The sequence below is a fragment of the Rousettus aegyptiacus genome, unplaced genomic scaffold, assembly GCF_014176215.1.
Source record: "Rousettus aegyptiacus isolate mRouAeg1 unplaced genomic scaffold, mRouAeg1.p scaffold_m13_p_10, whole genome shotgun sequence".
Taxonomy (NCBI): domain Eukaryota; kingdom Metazoa; phylum Chordata; class Mammalia; order Chiroptera; family Pteropodidae; genus Rousettus; species Rousettus aegyptiacus.
The window spans coordinates 73,771,151-73,788,500 of NW_023416285.1; the positions used below are offsets into that span (position 1 = coordinate 73,771,151).

The 17,350-nt window shown below is 34.5% G+C and overlaps 1 protein-coding gene and 1 long non-coding RNA gene across 3 annotated transcripts in view; one reads left to right on the forward strand and one right to left on the reverse strand.

Moving 5' to 3' along the window:
• The window catches only part of KLB (klotho beta), a 31,857-nt gene that overhangs the window by 11,630 nt on the left and 2,877 nt on the right, over positions 1-17,350 (reverse strand). Inside the window, exons 2-3 of the mRNA XM_016119976.2 lie at positions 2,313-2,823; positions 321-589 (exon numbers count right to left, since the gene is read on the reverse strand). Coding sequence (XP_015975462.1) covers positions 321-589; positions 2,313-2,823 — 780 coding nt within the window. The remainder of the gene's footprint in view (positions 1-320; positions 590-2,312; positions 2,824-17,350) is intronic.
• The window catches only part of LOC107497769, a 39,637-nt gene continuing 39,366 nt past the window's right edge, over positions 17,080-17,350 (forward strand). Inside the window, exon 1 of one of the 2 annotated variants that reach the window (XR_001593882.2) lies at positions 17,080-17,247. This is a non-coding gene — a long non-coding RNA (uncharacterized LOC107497769). The remainder of the gene's footprint in view (positions 17,248-17,350) is intronic. The other variant, XR_001593881.2, reaches the window with a different exon arrangement.

Consider the following 17,350-nt stretch of genomic DNA (forward strand, 5'->3'; position numbering starts at 1 on the left):
TTTTCCTTTAATTTCAACACTAGTAATAAGTACTTCTTACAAAAATGACTGTAATTGCCTCTAGACTATGTTCCTTGACAGCAACCTCTTCACCTCTCTCACCAAGTTCTCCATCATCAGTTCTGGTACATGAAAGGCTCTCAGTAAGTACTCTTCTCTTCCTCTTCCTTCCTCTTACCCCAACTTTCCTTCATAACCTCCAAGTAATCATGGTATTTGATATTGTCTGACAGCTATCTCTTAGCTGCATTGAGTGAATGAAATAAAATACTGTGTACTATTTGCCCCACTTTATAGTTAATTTGTAAGTAGCCACTTACCTTAAGGACAGACTCAGTGACACCCCAGGAGAAATCACAGGGAAACTGACCCTGCACATCTGGTGTGGACTCTTTTAAAGTAAAACCATTTTCTTGTATGATCTGTTTATAGTAATGTGCTGAAGACTTGGGCTTTCTTTCTTTTTGCTTACTATTAAAGTCCACATAAAATAATCCTCGGCGAGTGGTATAAGCATCCTGCCATTCAAAGCCATCCAGGAGAGACCAGAGAGTGTAACCAAATACTCGTATTTCATCAAACCTTATTGCTGCACAGAGGGGAAAAAAGCAGAGATGTTTGGAGGCCTAAACATGTTGGTTCATGTTTATGACTTCATTAACAACATGCCAGGACAGCATATTGTGAAACCATCCTTTTGCCTGATTTGTAGGCCCATTACATCAAATAGAAAATTTATGTTTATACTTGAAAAGTGGCAGTTATTTTCATCCAGAATGGTCCTCCCCTAACAAGTGAATGACACAGTTAAAGGATCAAACTGAAAATATTCCTAAGACTTAGTGTTTAATTATGTGTCAGAGGGCACGGTAATTTCCAGAACTCTTGAGACCAATGTCTCTGCTCATGACTAAGGGTTTCTCATTTCAAGCATGGGTTGGTTCCTGTTTGTGGACAAACTATCTTCTATGAAACTATCCTTTAGGGACTGAAAAATCAGCTTTGAGAATTAACACAAATGAATATAAATATAAGGAAGAGAAAGAAGCACAGTGAAGTAAGATGTAAGAGAACAAGAACTGACTGAGCCGAGGGGCAGAGATGGGAGAATGCTACTGGGCAAGCTTCTTGACTTTGGTTTCCTCATTTGTAAACAGAAAAAAATTGGAAAAGATGATATCTAAGGACCTTTCTAGCTTTAAAACTCTGATTCAATAACTTTTAAGAACTGGGTAAAGTGAAATAAGAAAAATCGACAGCAGCAATAAAAGCAGCAAATACCCAAGTCAATCACAAACCATTTTTCTTTTCTAAAAGCTTCATTTCTCTCATAAAAATGCCTTGCTTCTGCAATTTTGGGATTTTATCACTGACATTCTTTCCTAAAAGATAGAAAATCTATGCCAAGAGATTTCTGTGTGATAAATACATTTTAACAGGTCCTGGTTTTAGTTTCTTTGGTGTTAGAGGATGCCGAGGTGAGGTGGAATGGTAACATCTGGGAAATCACATCTTTTCTGCCTAAGTGCATGAAATTTGGCACAGATCCCCTGCTCTGGAGGCCCCCATATTTATGTGCCCTGTGGCTGGGCATGGCTCTGTTCCATGCCACTTCTTCTTGCAGGTTGGGCAGCAGGGTCTTGCCCTCCCTGAGTATCCTTCCTGAACACTCTCTCCTGCAGAACCTGGGATTTTTCTCCAGGTTGTGACTTAAGGAAAGCTACAGTTTTAGAAAGATCCACCAAGAATTTCTTTGTATTTGAGCGATAGAACCATTATAATTTGAGCTTGTCTTCTGCTCCATTATTTTAATCAACCACCTATGGATGTTACTACTTGAGTAATGGAAGAGGAATGAAGGTTATAAGTAGGGGTCGGAAAAATATCCAGGAGCAATAGAAATTACTCAGCTTTGCCATTCATGGCTCATTCTTTGTTTTCAAACTTTTTTATTTTTTATCATTTAGTCATGTAATAAGGTGAAAAGAACACAATTTTAGGAAAGCTTTCAGAATCTTAGACTAAATTACTACTGTTGTAAAACTTTGGACATATCTCTTTTAACATTATGTCCTTTTTAAAAGAATGAGACAACATTTTGTTGCCAATTAAGGATGTATCTACAGTCTAAAATTATTTTTCTTTCAAACGTCTACTAAAAAAGGACATGAGACTAACATTAAAAAATTCTGTCAACCTTGGACAATACCAAAGACCAAAAACAACAAAAATCATATATTTAAAGGTGATTTAAAATGTTATAGCATATTTAATTGATTTAATTTTTAAAATTGAGCTAATATACAACCAACCTTGGAGAACTTGGTTGAGAAAATTCTTCATCATGTAGATGGCTGTGGTATCTTCTGTTTTCACATGACTATCTGTGAACCAGCCATTCTCAGTAATCAAGATTTGGGGGTTGCCGTATTCCAGTTTAATCCAGTTCAACACTTCTCTTAAATTTAGTGATACATTTTGTCCCATTTTGGCCATGGTATTCTGGGGCTTGAAATTATTGGGTCCAAAGGAAAAGGCAAAGAAGTCAGCTGTGCCCCTCACTTCATTCTTCTCTGCTTCAGAGAAAAGGGGCAGAACAGAGAGCAACCTCTTTTTCATCACCTCTGGATAGTCACCATCCCCATGGATAGGATTTGCAAACCACCCTAGCACAGAAACCATGGACTGTTGGCACTTGAGTATATCCATCATGTTTTCTGATCTGTTTGGTTCAATCCAATGGGATCCCAACGTGATCGATAACCAACCCTTCTGATGTGGTCGGAAATTTCTGTTGTAGTTATGCCAAACTTTTGAATGAGCCTAAGAAGAAGAAAATATTATTAATCTTTATTGTCCTTACAAGGGTTGTGCCTTGGCTAGTAGAAGGTCTATTCGTGAACAAATTAATGAAACATAGGGTGATGCAGGGGAAAACTGCCAGGGAGCCCGAATGACCTCAAAGTTGGCTCTTTGTCCACTTTCCTTGTGCTTCCAAAGCCTCTCCTACAGGATTGCTGAGGAGCAGACCTAGAGCCCTAGTCCAAGTTCCATCTTACTTCTCTTTTCCTTGGCTCCCTTTTTTGGGCCAGGTGTAGGTGAGATACTGTGTAGATTATAGGGTTTCTACCTCTAGATAAAAAGACACAGAGCAGCATTAAGTAAAAAATAGGAAATGGCCAAGCACTCTGAACACACACACACACACACACACACACACACACACACACACACACAAAGACACAGACCAATAATCTTTTATTGTTCTACAGAATCTCCTTTTGGACCTAATTTAGGGTCCAGGATAATGCAGTCTCTAAATTCTGTGAATGAATACTACTAATAATAGAACCCACCTCGTAGGCTTGGTGTGAGAATTGAATAAATTCATATATCTAAGGGGCTTTAGAACAGTCACTGGTACAGAGTAATCTCTATAAAAACCTTAGCTATTATTACAATTATTATAAAAAGATGACAGGCATTGCACAAAGCAAAAAGACCAATGGAAAGGGTGTGGGCCTTGAGCTCAGCACATTTGGCCTTGAAGTTCAGGTACTTACTGTGTGGCCTTAGATAAATTACTTAATCTTTCTGAAATTGCTTAGTATCCTCAACTATAAAAATGAAGTTAAAAATAATGATACGCCTTGTAACGTTGGATGTAGAGCTAATGTATATATTAAATATATAGTACAGAATAGAGCACCTAGGAACTACTGCCTAAAGACAGATGTCATTATTATTGACCCTCCCTGAGTTTACATTTCTGGTTGAGCTCTTATAACAGAGCTTTGTGATTGGCATCCAGCCTTTTTAATAGGTAACTCAATGCCTATCTTGGATACCCTGAGAGGCTGAAATAAGTGGCAGAAGAACTTGCCCTCAAGAGCCAAGAACTTTATTGGGAAAATATGACTGAAAAGTGTGAAAGAGAAATATATAAATGACATAAAATTAGGCATTAAATAAAAAATAATTAAAAGCCAAAGGCATGGTTCTGTAAAGAGCCATGAGCTATATATCAGAGGGAGGAGCAAACATTAAGGACTCCAATTAAGGACTCTAGGCCTGTGAAATGCTCCTCTGTCCTGGCCAGTCATAAAATCATCCTTTATCTGTGTCCATTTCTCTTTCCTTCAGTATTTGACTTGCTTGCCTCTTCCCAGGCCTCTCAATTTCTCCTCTATTTGGCTGTTTCTAAAACAAGTGCACAAACTCTTACTTTTAACCCACAGAATCTGCTTTCAGCTTTGTTCCTTAACTTTCCTTTTGCTCATTAGAGATGTCTTATATTGGATTGAATTATCTGTTTTTTAAATCTTTTTTTTTTATTTTTCAATTACAGTTGACATATGGTAAAATTATCTAAAATGCCTTTTTATAGGTCAAGAACAATCAAATATACACAATGGGTCAAGCCTAATAGGTCCTGTGGACATTAAAAATGTTCCATAAATCCTGTTAGGGTTGGGGAAGATAGGGATTAATGTAGGGGGTGAGGATTGCAAAACCGATGCCTCCCTGCTTTATGCAAGAAGAGGTAATTTAAATCATTCCCTGAAAGATTTTTCTGAAATAGATGCCTTGAGTTATCACCTCTGTCTACCTGGTCTTATTTGATTTTCATTGGAAGATCCTGGAACCATTTAGCACCCAAATGTTCCCAAGGACCCCTAAGAATTCTCTTCTCTCAGAGAAGTTTTTCAGGCTGTAGCCTTCTCCCATGCCTCCTGAAGTTGCAGCTTCTGGAAAGAATCACAGGGGAGCTGGGGACAGACTCCACCTAAAGTGGTCTCAGCTGCTCTCTCTGGAATTTTCCAGGCCTGGAATCACAATGTAAAGTATTGAGAATTGCCTTTTTCTCCCCTGATTTGAAACAAAAGCAGTCATGCATTACTAGAATTCAAAAGAGGCATTCTTTGCTTTATTCTAATCAGTCACTTAATCCCTTGGTAACCTCAGTGCTTTCATCCACAAAAGCCTCAGTGATCAGCGGTCCCTTGTGCACTGCTGATGTGTAAACTGTAGAGCTCTGAACACATGTAAGATTCTGAGCCAGAAACTAGCTGCTTTGCAAACATGATGCCATCAGACAGTAAAGGGATAATGAGAGAGAATCAGTATAAATTTATTAAACCAATTCTAATAGCAATAAGCCAGACCTAATAGGAAAAAGAAAGGGAGGGAGAGTTTCTTTAAAATAGATGTTCTACTGCATATTTCAGCGATTATATGAAAGCTGTGATAAAATCTTGGTTGCATCAGTGTTTTATTGAGAAATTGAACAGCTTAGAAGACAACAGACATGTACCTTTGTAATATCTTTCTAAGCAAGTATGTATATGTGTGTCATATATATATGAATGTGTTATCATGCTTCAAGGTGACCTTCATGTTCGATAATGTCTCTTTCACCTTTGCCACTATTTGCATAGGCTATCAAAGTATCTAGGGTTATCTTTTCTCTGGGCTAAAGACAGCCTCTTCATTCATGTAGAGAATGTGGGGGAGTTCTTTGTGCCATTTATAGTTATAACTTGATCCCATTTGCCGAGTAATAAAGTAAAAAAATATTGCTCAGAGATTGTGAGTTTGACATAAATCTTGATGAAACAGGAATATTTACATATGTCCCTTGTTCCGATGCTCATAAAACAGGTCTGTTGGGAAAACCAGAATAGTATTTGTAGGGGAGTGCAACCTGGGCCCCGCAACCTTGCACAATAGTCATTCTGTGATTTTCCAAGGTTACCCTCTATCTATACAAGGCCATCTACCTTTGGAATGATTGATTTAAGGGAGCTTCAACCTTTGTTCTTTAGGTTCAGCACCTTAAAAGGGAAGTCAGCAGCTTTTTCTTTTTGAGCCAGCTATCAGGGGCTTCATGTCATTGACAGACAGCTGCTAGTCTAATGTAGTCTTTGATGCCCCTGGATATCCAGCCCCAGATAAGTTCTGTGGATGATAGGAAGCAAATAAGATAGCTGGCAAACTTTAGGAACAAAGATGAAGAAGGGGTTAGAGGTCAGGAAGACATAGCAGGACACTGGTAGAAGGGGGTACTGTGGAAGGCATAGGTTTAAGACAGATGAACAAACTTAGCATATTATATGTGTCTGTCTTTAAGGAACCCACAATCATTTGGCAAATCTGTGCATGATTTTAGTCACATTTTGGCTGAAATAGTTTCATGTGAAAGAAAATTTACTTTAAAACTCTGTAACACAGCAAACCGTTTTCATATTTCTGTGCTCCCTTCCAGCTTTTCCAAATTTATTTCCCAGCTCAAATTACTTTGAACATTTTGCATGTTGTTTTAGTCTTCCTAATTCTCTTAACAGTATAATAATTCATCAATTTGATAAAATATGATTTACTTAGTCATCTCTCTCTTTTGGTAGAAATTAGCCCTTCCTTCCTTCCTTCCTTCCTTCCTTCCTTCCTTCCTTCCTTCCTTCCTTCCTTCCTTCCTTCCTTCCTTCTTTCTTTTCTTTCTTTCCCTTTTCCTGTCATAAATAATTATGTAATAACTAACTTTGGGCACACAACTTTTAATTTGTTTGATTTATTTCCTTTTGTTAATTCCAGAAATGACTATCTAAGGATTTTTAAAGTTGTTTTACATATTGCTTTCCAGTACATTCTGCCCTTTGGTGTCCTTGACAATCTGCTTTGATACATTGATGGCTCTTTTTAGGGATAAATGGTCGTCAAGAATGATATAAAGGTGCTACTCATCTACATAGTACCATAGGGGACAGACCTGGATCTTGAAAGCAGGACACCCAACATCTAGTACTGGCCCTGCTACTAATTAGCTTTATGGTCTTGGATAAATCATGCTCCTCTCAGCAGCCTCAGTTCCCTCTTCCATCATACTAAGCTAAAAACAAACTCCAGATTATTGTAGTGAGGATGAATGAGGTAATATATGTGAAGACCCTATGAAAGTACTTTGAAAGAGCAAGCCGAAATAATTTAACTTGCTATGGAAGACAACAGTGGGAAATCTGTGTGGGCATGAAGAGTGTTCTGCAGATAGTTCTCCCTTACCTCTCGAATTTCATGGCCAACATGTTTGTTCACTTATTTTTTTTTTACAGATGATTGAGTTTTATTCATTGTCCATTTGGACTGGGGTTAATTTCAATTCGATTCATTTTTTCATCTACTTGGCACTTCTTTATATTTGTGTTATTTTTTACTAATTACAATTGCTGCTTTCCAAGATTATTTAACATTAATTCATTCATTCCACAAATATTTATTGGGTGCTTAAGGTATGTGAACTTAACTGTTTATTGCTGAAGAAATGTGACTATTATTTCCTTAAAACATATTATGTGACTGTTATTTTCTTAAGTTTTTTGGATAAGACCAAAACACTCTTGGAACTGTATCTTACCCTCTTTATTCTTAAGAGAGAATTTAAATATTAACATAGTTACACCTTTCAGAAAGCAAATTTTACCCATTCTATTTTTAATGGTTCAAATTCATGTTTTCTATAGTTTAAATAACTCAGTAATAACCATATTAAAATTAATTTTAATGAATTTTTCTCCTACTTTTCAATTATTATCTTTTCAAATAATTTTAATAACTCATTGATTGTTTTCAGTTTGTGTAGTTTTAGGATTTCCCTGTAAGAATCACATAAAAATTAAACTCTAAAGTATTGTTCCTTCAAAAAAATGATCCAATTAGTGTTATAGATTCTAATTTCCAATAATATTAGTAAATTAAATGAATGCCTAAGCCAGAGTCTAAACCTGGCAACATGAAGGGGAAAAGGTCTAGTATAAAGTTCATAGTTAATTCAATGAAGCCTCTCAGATATAGAAGGGAGCTTAGAAGAAATCAAAATTAGTTAATTGATGCTTTACTAAAGTTCCAGTTCCTTGCCCAGGGAGAACATCTGCATGCTCATTTTGCAGAGGGTGGAATGATATTTTAAGCTATTATTACTAAATTAGTAATAATAATCCTGTTAGCATTTTTTTCATGCAAAAGGATATGCAAAAGGATCTCAGAATATAATTGAATCTAAATAGTCTGGATTGGTGACTTTGAAGCCTTTCCTCAGGATTTAGGGATGAGAGTCAAAGGTAGTCAATATAGAAACCACTTTAGAAATTACAAATAATATAATTATTACAATAGCATAAATAAGGCCTACCATTATAGGGCCTACAACAAAGGCAGATTTATCAAGAACCTATGGAAGCCAAAGCTTCAGGGCCCCTACCTGCATGGGTCCCTATAAAATGTTCTAGGTGGGTTGGGAGCCAGTTTGTGATTGGAAGCATTTCTAGGTAAATATTTCTGATAAATTCCCTAGAGACCTCAGAAAAAAAGGGATCTGAATCTCCAAGACTACAATAATTTGTTATATTTTTTCTCATTCCAAATAAATATTCACTGTTGTATAAACTTTGTGTTTATAATTTTTACTTTTTTTTTTTTTTTCGAAGAGGGCCCCCAGATTGTGACTCAAGTCCATTCCTGGCCAATGAGCTTCTTGAGTGCAGGGACTATATTTTGTTCATAGTTGTATATACAGATGTTCAGGGGAAAAGCCTGGCGTAGGATACTTGTTGAATGAATGCCCACTAAAAGTCAGCTAGGTCGTTGGTCACCTGACATTTATTTTTGATAATATAGCCTCTGCAAGGTGGGTTTTATTTTTTCCATTTTAGAAAAGAAGCTGAAGTTGCAGAGGCTGCGTAGTGGTAGAGCTAGGATTTGAATCCAGGTTTCCCCGATTACTTTATTAAACCATCCTGCTTTCTGTGTGTTCCACCAGTTCTAAATTTTGAAGCTGTTGGGGAAAGGCCATGAGACGTGAACCATAACATATTATTTTAACATTATATTTTCTTTCTGCTGTACTTCGTTATTAAAAAAAATTCTAGAATGAGGGTACCACTATTGCATGCTATGTATCTGGAATTCAGGATCACCTAGAAAGATCCTGGAAGAACTGTGAGCAAATATGGTATATTTGAAAAACCATGTAGTTGTCCAAATGCCTAGCATGGCATGTAACATTTATGTGTAATTCCCTGTGCCTCTTTCCTAGAACCAGCAATATTGTCATTGGATACTGTCCTCACTGGTATCAGAGGCTAAATAAATCCCTTATTTCTACACTCGACTGTCTTGACTGAGGATGTGATTTTTACACCATTGTCAGTGTTAGATGAAAAGGGCAAGGATGCCATACTTTCTCAGTGTTTAACACAGCACAACCTTCAAACAAGTCACAATTAAATGGTTTTTAAAGATGAGTAACTTTCATGATAAAATATAATGGAATAGAAATTAAAGAACAGTAAGTAATAGGAACTAACATGTATCTAGTGCCAAATGTGCCAGGCACTGTTCTAAGTGCTTTCCATGTACTATCTCATATAATCCTCATTTAAATTTCTCGAGGTAGGTACTGTTATCATTGCCATTTTAGAGGAGAAGAAACCAAGCAATAGAGAATAACTTGTCTAGTTTCATGAGTTAAGTCAAGCCCAGGCTGTACTGTTCCAAATTCTGTGCTCTTGCCTGCTAATTTAAGGATGGACCGTACAGGTCATTTGGTTCAATTAAAATTTTTTTTTCTGTTATGGATAAAGAAGCTCCCAAAATAAATAGCCTGCCTGAAGTTCCAGTTAGTGGCAAAGCTAGAATTTAGAACTAAGTATTTCAGCCTTCTAGTTCACTGTCATTGTGTCTTTGAAACAGACTTTTACGTTTTAGACCCAAATGTGATTGAACAGGCTATGAGAAAGCAAGGGGTATTTAATAGCTATGGCACAGAAGCAAGGGCCAGTTGACTAAGAAGCTGTATGACAATGTTTGGGTGCTAGGAACACACTAAAGAAAGCAATCTGAAAGTCATAATTTGATTATGCCTTTATCCCACCTCACCCGTGGGAGCATCATCTCAGTACCCAATCACACAGAGAATTAATCTGTATTACCTTTTGTTCTGTTTAACTTTTTTCCTTATGGAAATTATATACAGCATCAAAATCAAGTTTAGAATAAATCATTTTTATTTATCTAGGTTTCCTTCAACTCACAGCTATTATTTTATCATTTTTTAAAATTCTTTATTCATTTACATTGATTGTTTCCTTAAATTCAGGTCTATAAAACACGTATTTAGCAAATAAAAGGCACTATGGTAGTCATTTCAAAAAAAAAAAAAACATGATAGCTTCTGCCTTAAGATGACCTATGACCTCAGGAGAGAGAAGTACAAAAAAAAATAGAATAAAATCAGTATAATTTTATGTTTCAATTAATCCAAATGATAACCATAACAATGTGACAATATGATTCAAATTAAAAAAATTTTTTGACTATGTGTCTATATATACATAGACAAATATTTGGGCATTGAACAAGCTGCTAGCAGTCATTACTTCTGGGGTATGAAGTTAAGGAGTAAGGAAAAAGAAGACTTTGTTTTTAAATTTATTTCATTATGTATTGTTTGAATGTTTTGCAGTAAAAATGCATTATTTTTGTAATTTAAAAAAGTCAAGAGAATTGGTTAAAATAGCTAGGATTTGACAGTGAATTTAATTGCTTCATGCTATCACTCTTCAGTTTCTCCAAAGTTCCAGAAATATCAAAGGAAATAAAAGAAGCAAAAAGTTGTTACTCTGGATTATATATTAAAGAATGTTTTTTTTTACTCCATAACAATGTAGATATTTAAAGGTAAAAGAAGGAAACATACAATGCTTATGCAGTTAACATGAAAGAACTGTTAACAATAAACCCCAGCCCTTTTTTTAAGACTCAATCATATAATCTCTGGTCAAGATACAACTCTATGAAGAACCAACCAATGGACTCCCCCAAATACTAAAAGATCCTGGTTTTCATCAACCTCAAGCCACCCCCATACCTCAAATTTTCAAGCAGCACTACTAGATCACCCAAGAACCACTTTAATTACTTTTGTGATTCACTCATTACTGGTCAGTAAGTTAAAAGCTAATCTATTCACAGCATCTTTACTACCTTTCAACAACTGAATTATTAATGTTCATTAGTTTTAATTACACTTTTTACTTTTAACATAGACTCTTTTCTAATGTTGAGTTTTGTAAGTAAGATTTTTATATGCTGTAAACTAATGATTTATTTTATACTGTAAACTAATACAAAGTTCCTCTCAGGTCATAGGTTCATCATATCTAGTATTGTTTCCATTATTCAATATTTTCCAATCTCCAGTTGGGCCTAATTTTCCATGTATGAGAGTGTTCATATCAAATCAAGCTGTTTAAATATGATCACAATGTTATTCTCTGAGCGTTTATAATTACATTTATTTAAACTCTTGTTAATCATTCACTGGAGTGTAACTTTTTCTACTTAATGATTAGAAAAAGTAAATATTGCTCTCTTGAAGGTTTTAGATACCAGTTGTTGTCTACACATAGTTTTTTTTTTCATGACTCTTTTTTATCCAACGATGGTATTCTAGTTATAGAAACTATCTTTGGCAATTCTTATCTGCAAGTGGTTTTCATCTTTTATTCAAATTTGATTAGAAACATCTGTAAGAATGTTTGATCATTGTTTCCTATATTTTTTAGTGGCGTCTTAGGTCCTAATGGAGATGGGTTGGGATTATAATATAGGTACTATGCATTAATTAAATGAACAATTGTGTTAACACTTACATTTTACATGGCATTGCCAATGGCACTCATATGTAATTTAACATCACTTTAATGTAACACTAAAGTTTGAGCAAATAAAAATTAAAATCATAGGAAGAAATGAAAAGCCTCATGGTTAATGTGTGAGTCAGGGATAAATTGTTCATAGATTTCTCTGTGGACAAATAAAGCATGTAGATAGATTGTTTCGGTATTTAAACGGACAAAGTGAAGTCAAATATCTGTTGAGTCAGTATCAACACAAATGGCTGCCATGGGTATCAAGCTGTAAATTTTTCTTTTTCATTGAAGCTAGGTAGCTAATTCATGTCATCAAACTTTGCTAGCTTGAATTTAAACAGATGACATTTGAATTTTGGCTCTGATACTTATTATGGTGTAAAAGACCCACTTATACACCTGTATAGCCTCAGGCAAATGTCTCTGGGCTTCGGTTTTCATCAATTGTAAATGACTGTAAAAATACTTACCTGGTGAGGTTTATGTGAGAATTGAGATAATATATGAAAAGCACTTAATAGACAGTTTCTGACACTACTGTCAGTATGCAATGAAATATTTTATAATAATAATAATTTAAAATAGTATTATAGAATGTCAGAAAGTTATCTGTAATAATTATCTCAATCCTCCACTTTAAGAATTAAGACCTATATTTGTTCTTTCTTCTCTCCATTTCTTCTTTTCCTTTTTTTTGTGTGTGTGGGAGGGGAGGGTGGTGAAAGGTAGCAAATAACAAGTTTCTTGTTTGTTTGTTAACCTTTTTTTCTGTCCTTCATTGACAAAAAAGCTTGGGCTAGATTTTTTAGCAAAAATATGATTTAAAAAGATTTAGCAAAAATATGGTATGTTATTAACTTGCAACCCAACTTTAACAAGGGAGTTTAAAAAAGAAATCCTTTATTTTATGGAAAAAAAACATTTTAGATGATTTTTGACGATTTTGCTTCTATCTAACCAAGACAAACTAAAAAAGGCTTCTGCTAGTGTTTCCATTTCAAAATATTATACTTAATCTTCAAGACATTGGTGAGGGAGTGAGCAGAAGAGGTATAAAAATGACATTTAATTTATAAAAATGTGCCCATGAAACTTTGCAGCCTTCTTGTTCAAGAAAGCAGTTGCAGCAGTCTGTTGGCAAAAGAAGTCTTAGCTATCAATTATGTAAATGGTGGCTTTTTTTCACAGCTGTTTTTGCAGTTTTTGTACTAAATTTTGGTTAAGAATTTTGACATAGCCTTTAAGAAGTGTACTATATAGAAGTGATTGTTTTATTTTCTTTTATTTAAAAATATAAAATACTCTTGTATTTTATTTTTTACTTTTAATAGGAGAAATTGTCATAATACACAAAAATCTAAGGAATAAAATAATGAACCCTTATGAACACATCACTCAGCTTTAAGAGTCATCAACATTCTGTAGCTTGTTTCAAGATGGGCTTTTTAAATATAAAATATTTCATAGAAACGGGCATACATAATTGAGTTGCACATCCTGAAAAGACTATATGTTTCTGTTGGATTATATGTTAAAGTATGTTTGTGTCTGAAATCCACTTCTATTCAACTGAAAATTTAAATCTTTTCTGGAACAAGGCAGATCTTCAGAAAATAATCAGTTGAGGTATTTATGAATATCTAACACATTTCTGCCCTTGTTTGAGCTTCTGTGAGGGAATGATGCCAAGAAATGCTAAGATAAAGTTTCTCAAAGAGGTGGAAACATAGAAAAGAAATAAATATCCCAGGCTCAAGAACAAGTTGGTAAGCCCTTGACCTAGATCAGTGTTTCCCAACATTTCTTGTCTTGAAAGCCTCTTTCACTGTATTAAGCAATCTTTTGAATCCCTGAAGAATTTTAAAAATCTTTTCATCATTTATGTGTACTATACCAAAAAGTGTTGACATGTATTTATTTATATGTCTAATTAAAGATTATAAAGTTCATTTAAAATATTTAGAAAACAAATCGAATATTTAAAATACTCATACAAACATAAATATTGGCATTTTCCCATTTAAGAAACACTATTGTACTATTTAAATTATTTTAATTACACAACAAAAAGCATTTTATGACACATTTTAAAACAATATCTTGTGTTTGTTTTTAGGACAAAATGTATACTAAAATACAGCATAAAAATTACACATTCTGTGGTATTTTCCAAGTCTGGTACATCTATCTTTTTTTTTTTTTTTTTGTATGGGAGATGACATTAGATATAACAAAAATGAAATTAAAAAAATTTTAAATGTTACATATTTATTTTAAGGGTATTAGAAAATACTTGTCTCTCATGTATAGTAGGATATAAAGTTTCCTTTCAAAACAAACATTTTATAAAAAATGTTTTAATAAATAATAGTATATGTGGTACTTGGATATGCAAACAAACAAACAAGCCAACATGAAGTGATACACAAAAAAACTAAACTTTGTGGCTTTGTGGAATGTGATGTTATGGCATCAAAATGGATAAAAATTGTTTATATAATAACATTTTGCTTAAATTCTAAAATTTTGCTTTTTAAAAAAGTATAAGCTTTCAAAAAGTAAGTTTAGTGACTTGTTCATAAATAACTACATATACAATAGGGACAGTCTTTATTCTAAATATGTGAAAAGTCAAACTAGATCTACTCATCATTATTTCCTTCCCTAATATTTCTTAAAGCATTGTTTCTTCTTCCAAAACAACTTGGTATACTATAAATTAATTATGAATTTTGTATGCAACTTATAGATCTGGTGAAAATCTCCTTGAGGCAATTTTGTAAATTATCAATTTTTTATGTCCCTCATATTGGCTATATTTCAATGTCCTTGCTCTTTATGCTTTGTGCCTTTAACCAGTTGTCTACTATAGGTACAAGTCAGTGGTTCTCAAGGGAGGGAAGACAGAGGAATTTTGCCAACCCAGGGCACATATGGCAATGTCTAGAGACTCTTTTGGTTGTCATAATTCTGGAAACAGGAATCTAGTGGGTAGAGGGTGCTAAATATCCTGCAATGTACAAGGCAGCCCACCACAACAAAAAATTATATGGCTCCAAATGTCAATAGTGTCGAATTTGAGAAATCCTGTTATTATGTAAACAGTATATGTCTATGAAAGACAATTTGGAGCCCTGAAATCATCAAAACTATCATGGAAGCTGGCAGTATTTAGTGGAGTAATAAAATGAATAAACTATCATTTATTCAATAACTATCACTATTCAATAAAATGAATAAACATAAGCAAACTCATCTTCCCCGCCCTCTGTGCATGTTTACTCAGGCTCTGAAATGTTACATTTTTAGCAGGGGAGAAATCTATAAATCTAAATTATGCATATTTATTGATCTAAAAATAAAATGAAAATAGATTCCATTATTGCCTTTGCTAATGTGGAATTTGGGGGATTTGCTAATCTGAGGGATAAAAGCATAGGCCAGATAGCTTGGAATTTAAAAAACTAAATTTAGGAGAGAGAAATCTTTCCTCTATAAAGGAGAGAATGAGGCCAACCCACAAGAAGAAATGGATATGAAAGACCAAGACAAAGGGCTTCTGAGAGTGTCCTGGTTACTGGGTTACTGACTATACAAATCTATTCAAAAATACATAAATGACCTTGAAATTATAATGCAATTCATCCCTGTGATTTGGTTACAGAGCCAGGAAATTGCTCATTTTTGCTTAAGCTAACTTGAATTAGGGTTCTGTCATTTGCAATCAAAATAGCCCTGACTAATGCATCACTAGATTAATATAGGCAATTTCAGGAATTAGTAATAATGTAATGAAATATAAATTTTGAACTTGAGATTGGGTCTTTGATTACAGGTTTAAGATAGAAATTCTAAACCACTCATTCAACAACATTTATACCTAGCACATACCTAATATTCTGTGCAAGGTGCTGAAAACATAAAGACAAATAAAAAAATAGCCTCTCCTTTCAAGGAATTCTTAGTCTAGTTGGGGATACAGAAAAGTAACATGGTATGAGTACCATGCACATCTTATTATGAGAGGTCTCAGTGGAGGCACTAACTCTGACAGGTCAAGAATAACTTATAGGTGGTGACTGCCTAAAATGAGTCTTGAAGGATATTATATAAACAAAGCAGGGAATAAGAAAGACATTCTAGCTGGCTAGAGCACTAGTAGAGGTGGAGTGGAGAGGAATAGTAAGGTAAAATCAGGATAGTGCTAGTAGTGCATTATAGTGGAATGTGAGGTACAAGGGCTTGGCATTGGTGATGGGAATGAGTGGCCAGGAAGGAGCCTGGAATGGAAGCCAGGATGCATCTTGAAGATTTTGATGAAAAATTGGGACTTTATTCCAAAAGTTTGGGGCATCACAAATAGGGAGTAACATGATGCATGTTAAAAATATCATTCTGTAAAATGGGGAAAATAATAAGTACCTTTCAAGGTTGTTTCACAATTATAGGTAGGTAAAGTGGAATTTAAATTCCAGTTCAGTCTTGGGACTGGCAGGATAATTTAGGTTTCCTCCAAACCAGGACATTTCAGACCGAGATCATCCTAGAACTTAAAAGATCCCAATAGCCACTATGCAGTCTCTTCAATATCCGAGGTTTGGAGGATAAAGTGGTCTATAAGCAACCACAAACTCGGTTTTATATTAGGCTTTTTTTTTTTTAATTCAGATTTTTTGGTTTAAAAACTAATTCTAAAGAAAGCTTCTTCTGTGTCACAAGGCTGTATAATAAGGAACAAATACTTAATTGCAATGTAACATATTAAATTAATCCAAAGAAAACCGAAACAATAATTAGTAAAGATCTATGCACCCCTCGTTCACAGCAGCACAATTTACAATAGCTAAGATGTAGAAGCAACCTAAATGCCTATCAAGAGATGATTGGATAAAGAAGTTATGGTCCATATATACAATGGAATATTACTCAGCCATTAAAAAAAATAAAATCCAACCATTTGCAATGACATGGATGGACCTAGAAGTTATTATGCTGAGTGAAATAAGTCAGACAGAGAAAGATAAATACCATATGATTTCACTTATATGTGGAATCTAAGGAACAAAAAGAACAAACTAATCAAAAATAGACTTTTGACTATAGAGGACAATCTGGTGATGGCCAGAAGGGAGAAGGGCTGGGGATGTGGAAGAAAGGAGAGAAGGATTAAAGAAGAACAAATTAGTAGTTGATAGATGGTCATGGGGATGAGGAGCACAGCATAGGGAATGCAGTTAGCATTAATGTAATGGCTAGGTAGAGAGTCAGAGGAGAGAAAGAGCAATTAGAGGGATCATTTTATAAACTATACAAATGTCTAAACAATGTACTGTATACTTGAAACTAACAATGCAAGTTTTAAAAATTAAATTAATTTTTTTTTTTTTTTTTTTTTTGTTAAAGGAAAGGCAGAGAGGGGACAAATGGGAAAAACAAGTTCACCTCAGGCTACCAAACCATTGCAAGATTTCTCTCTGTGCTGTAAGTCACTGGGTTATGCAGCATGTTTCACTTTCTGACTGATTTCAAGAAACTCCTTATTTAGGTTAGTGATTTAGAAATTTTAAAGAGATAGAAGAAATTATTTGGAAAACACAACAATTTAAATATGTAACCTCTCAGTTTAAAACAAAGTTTATCTCACTATC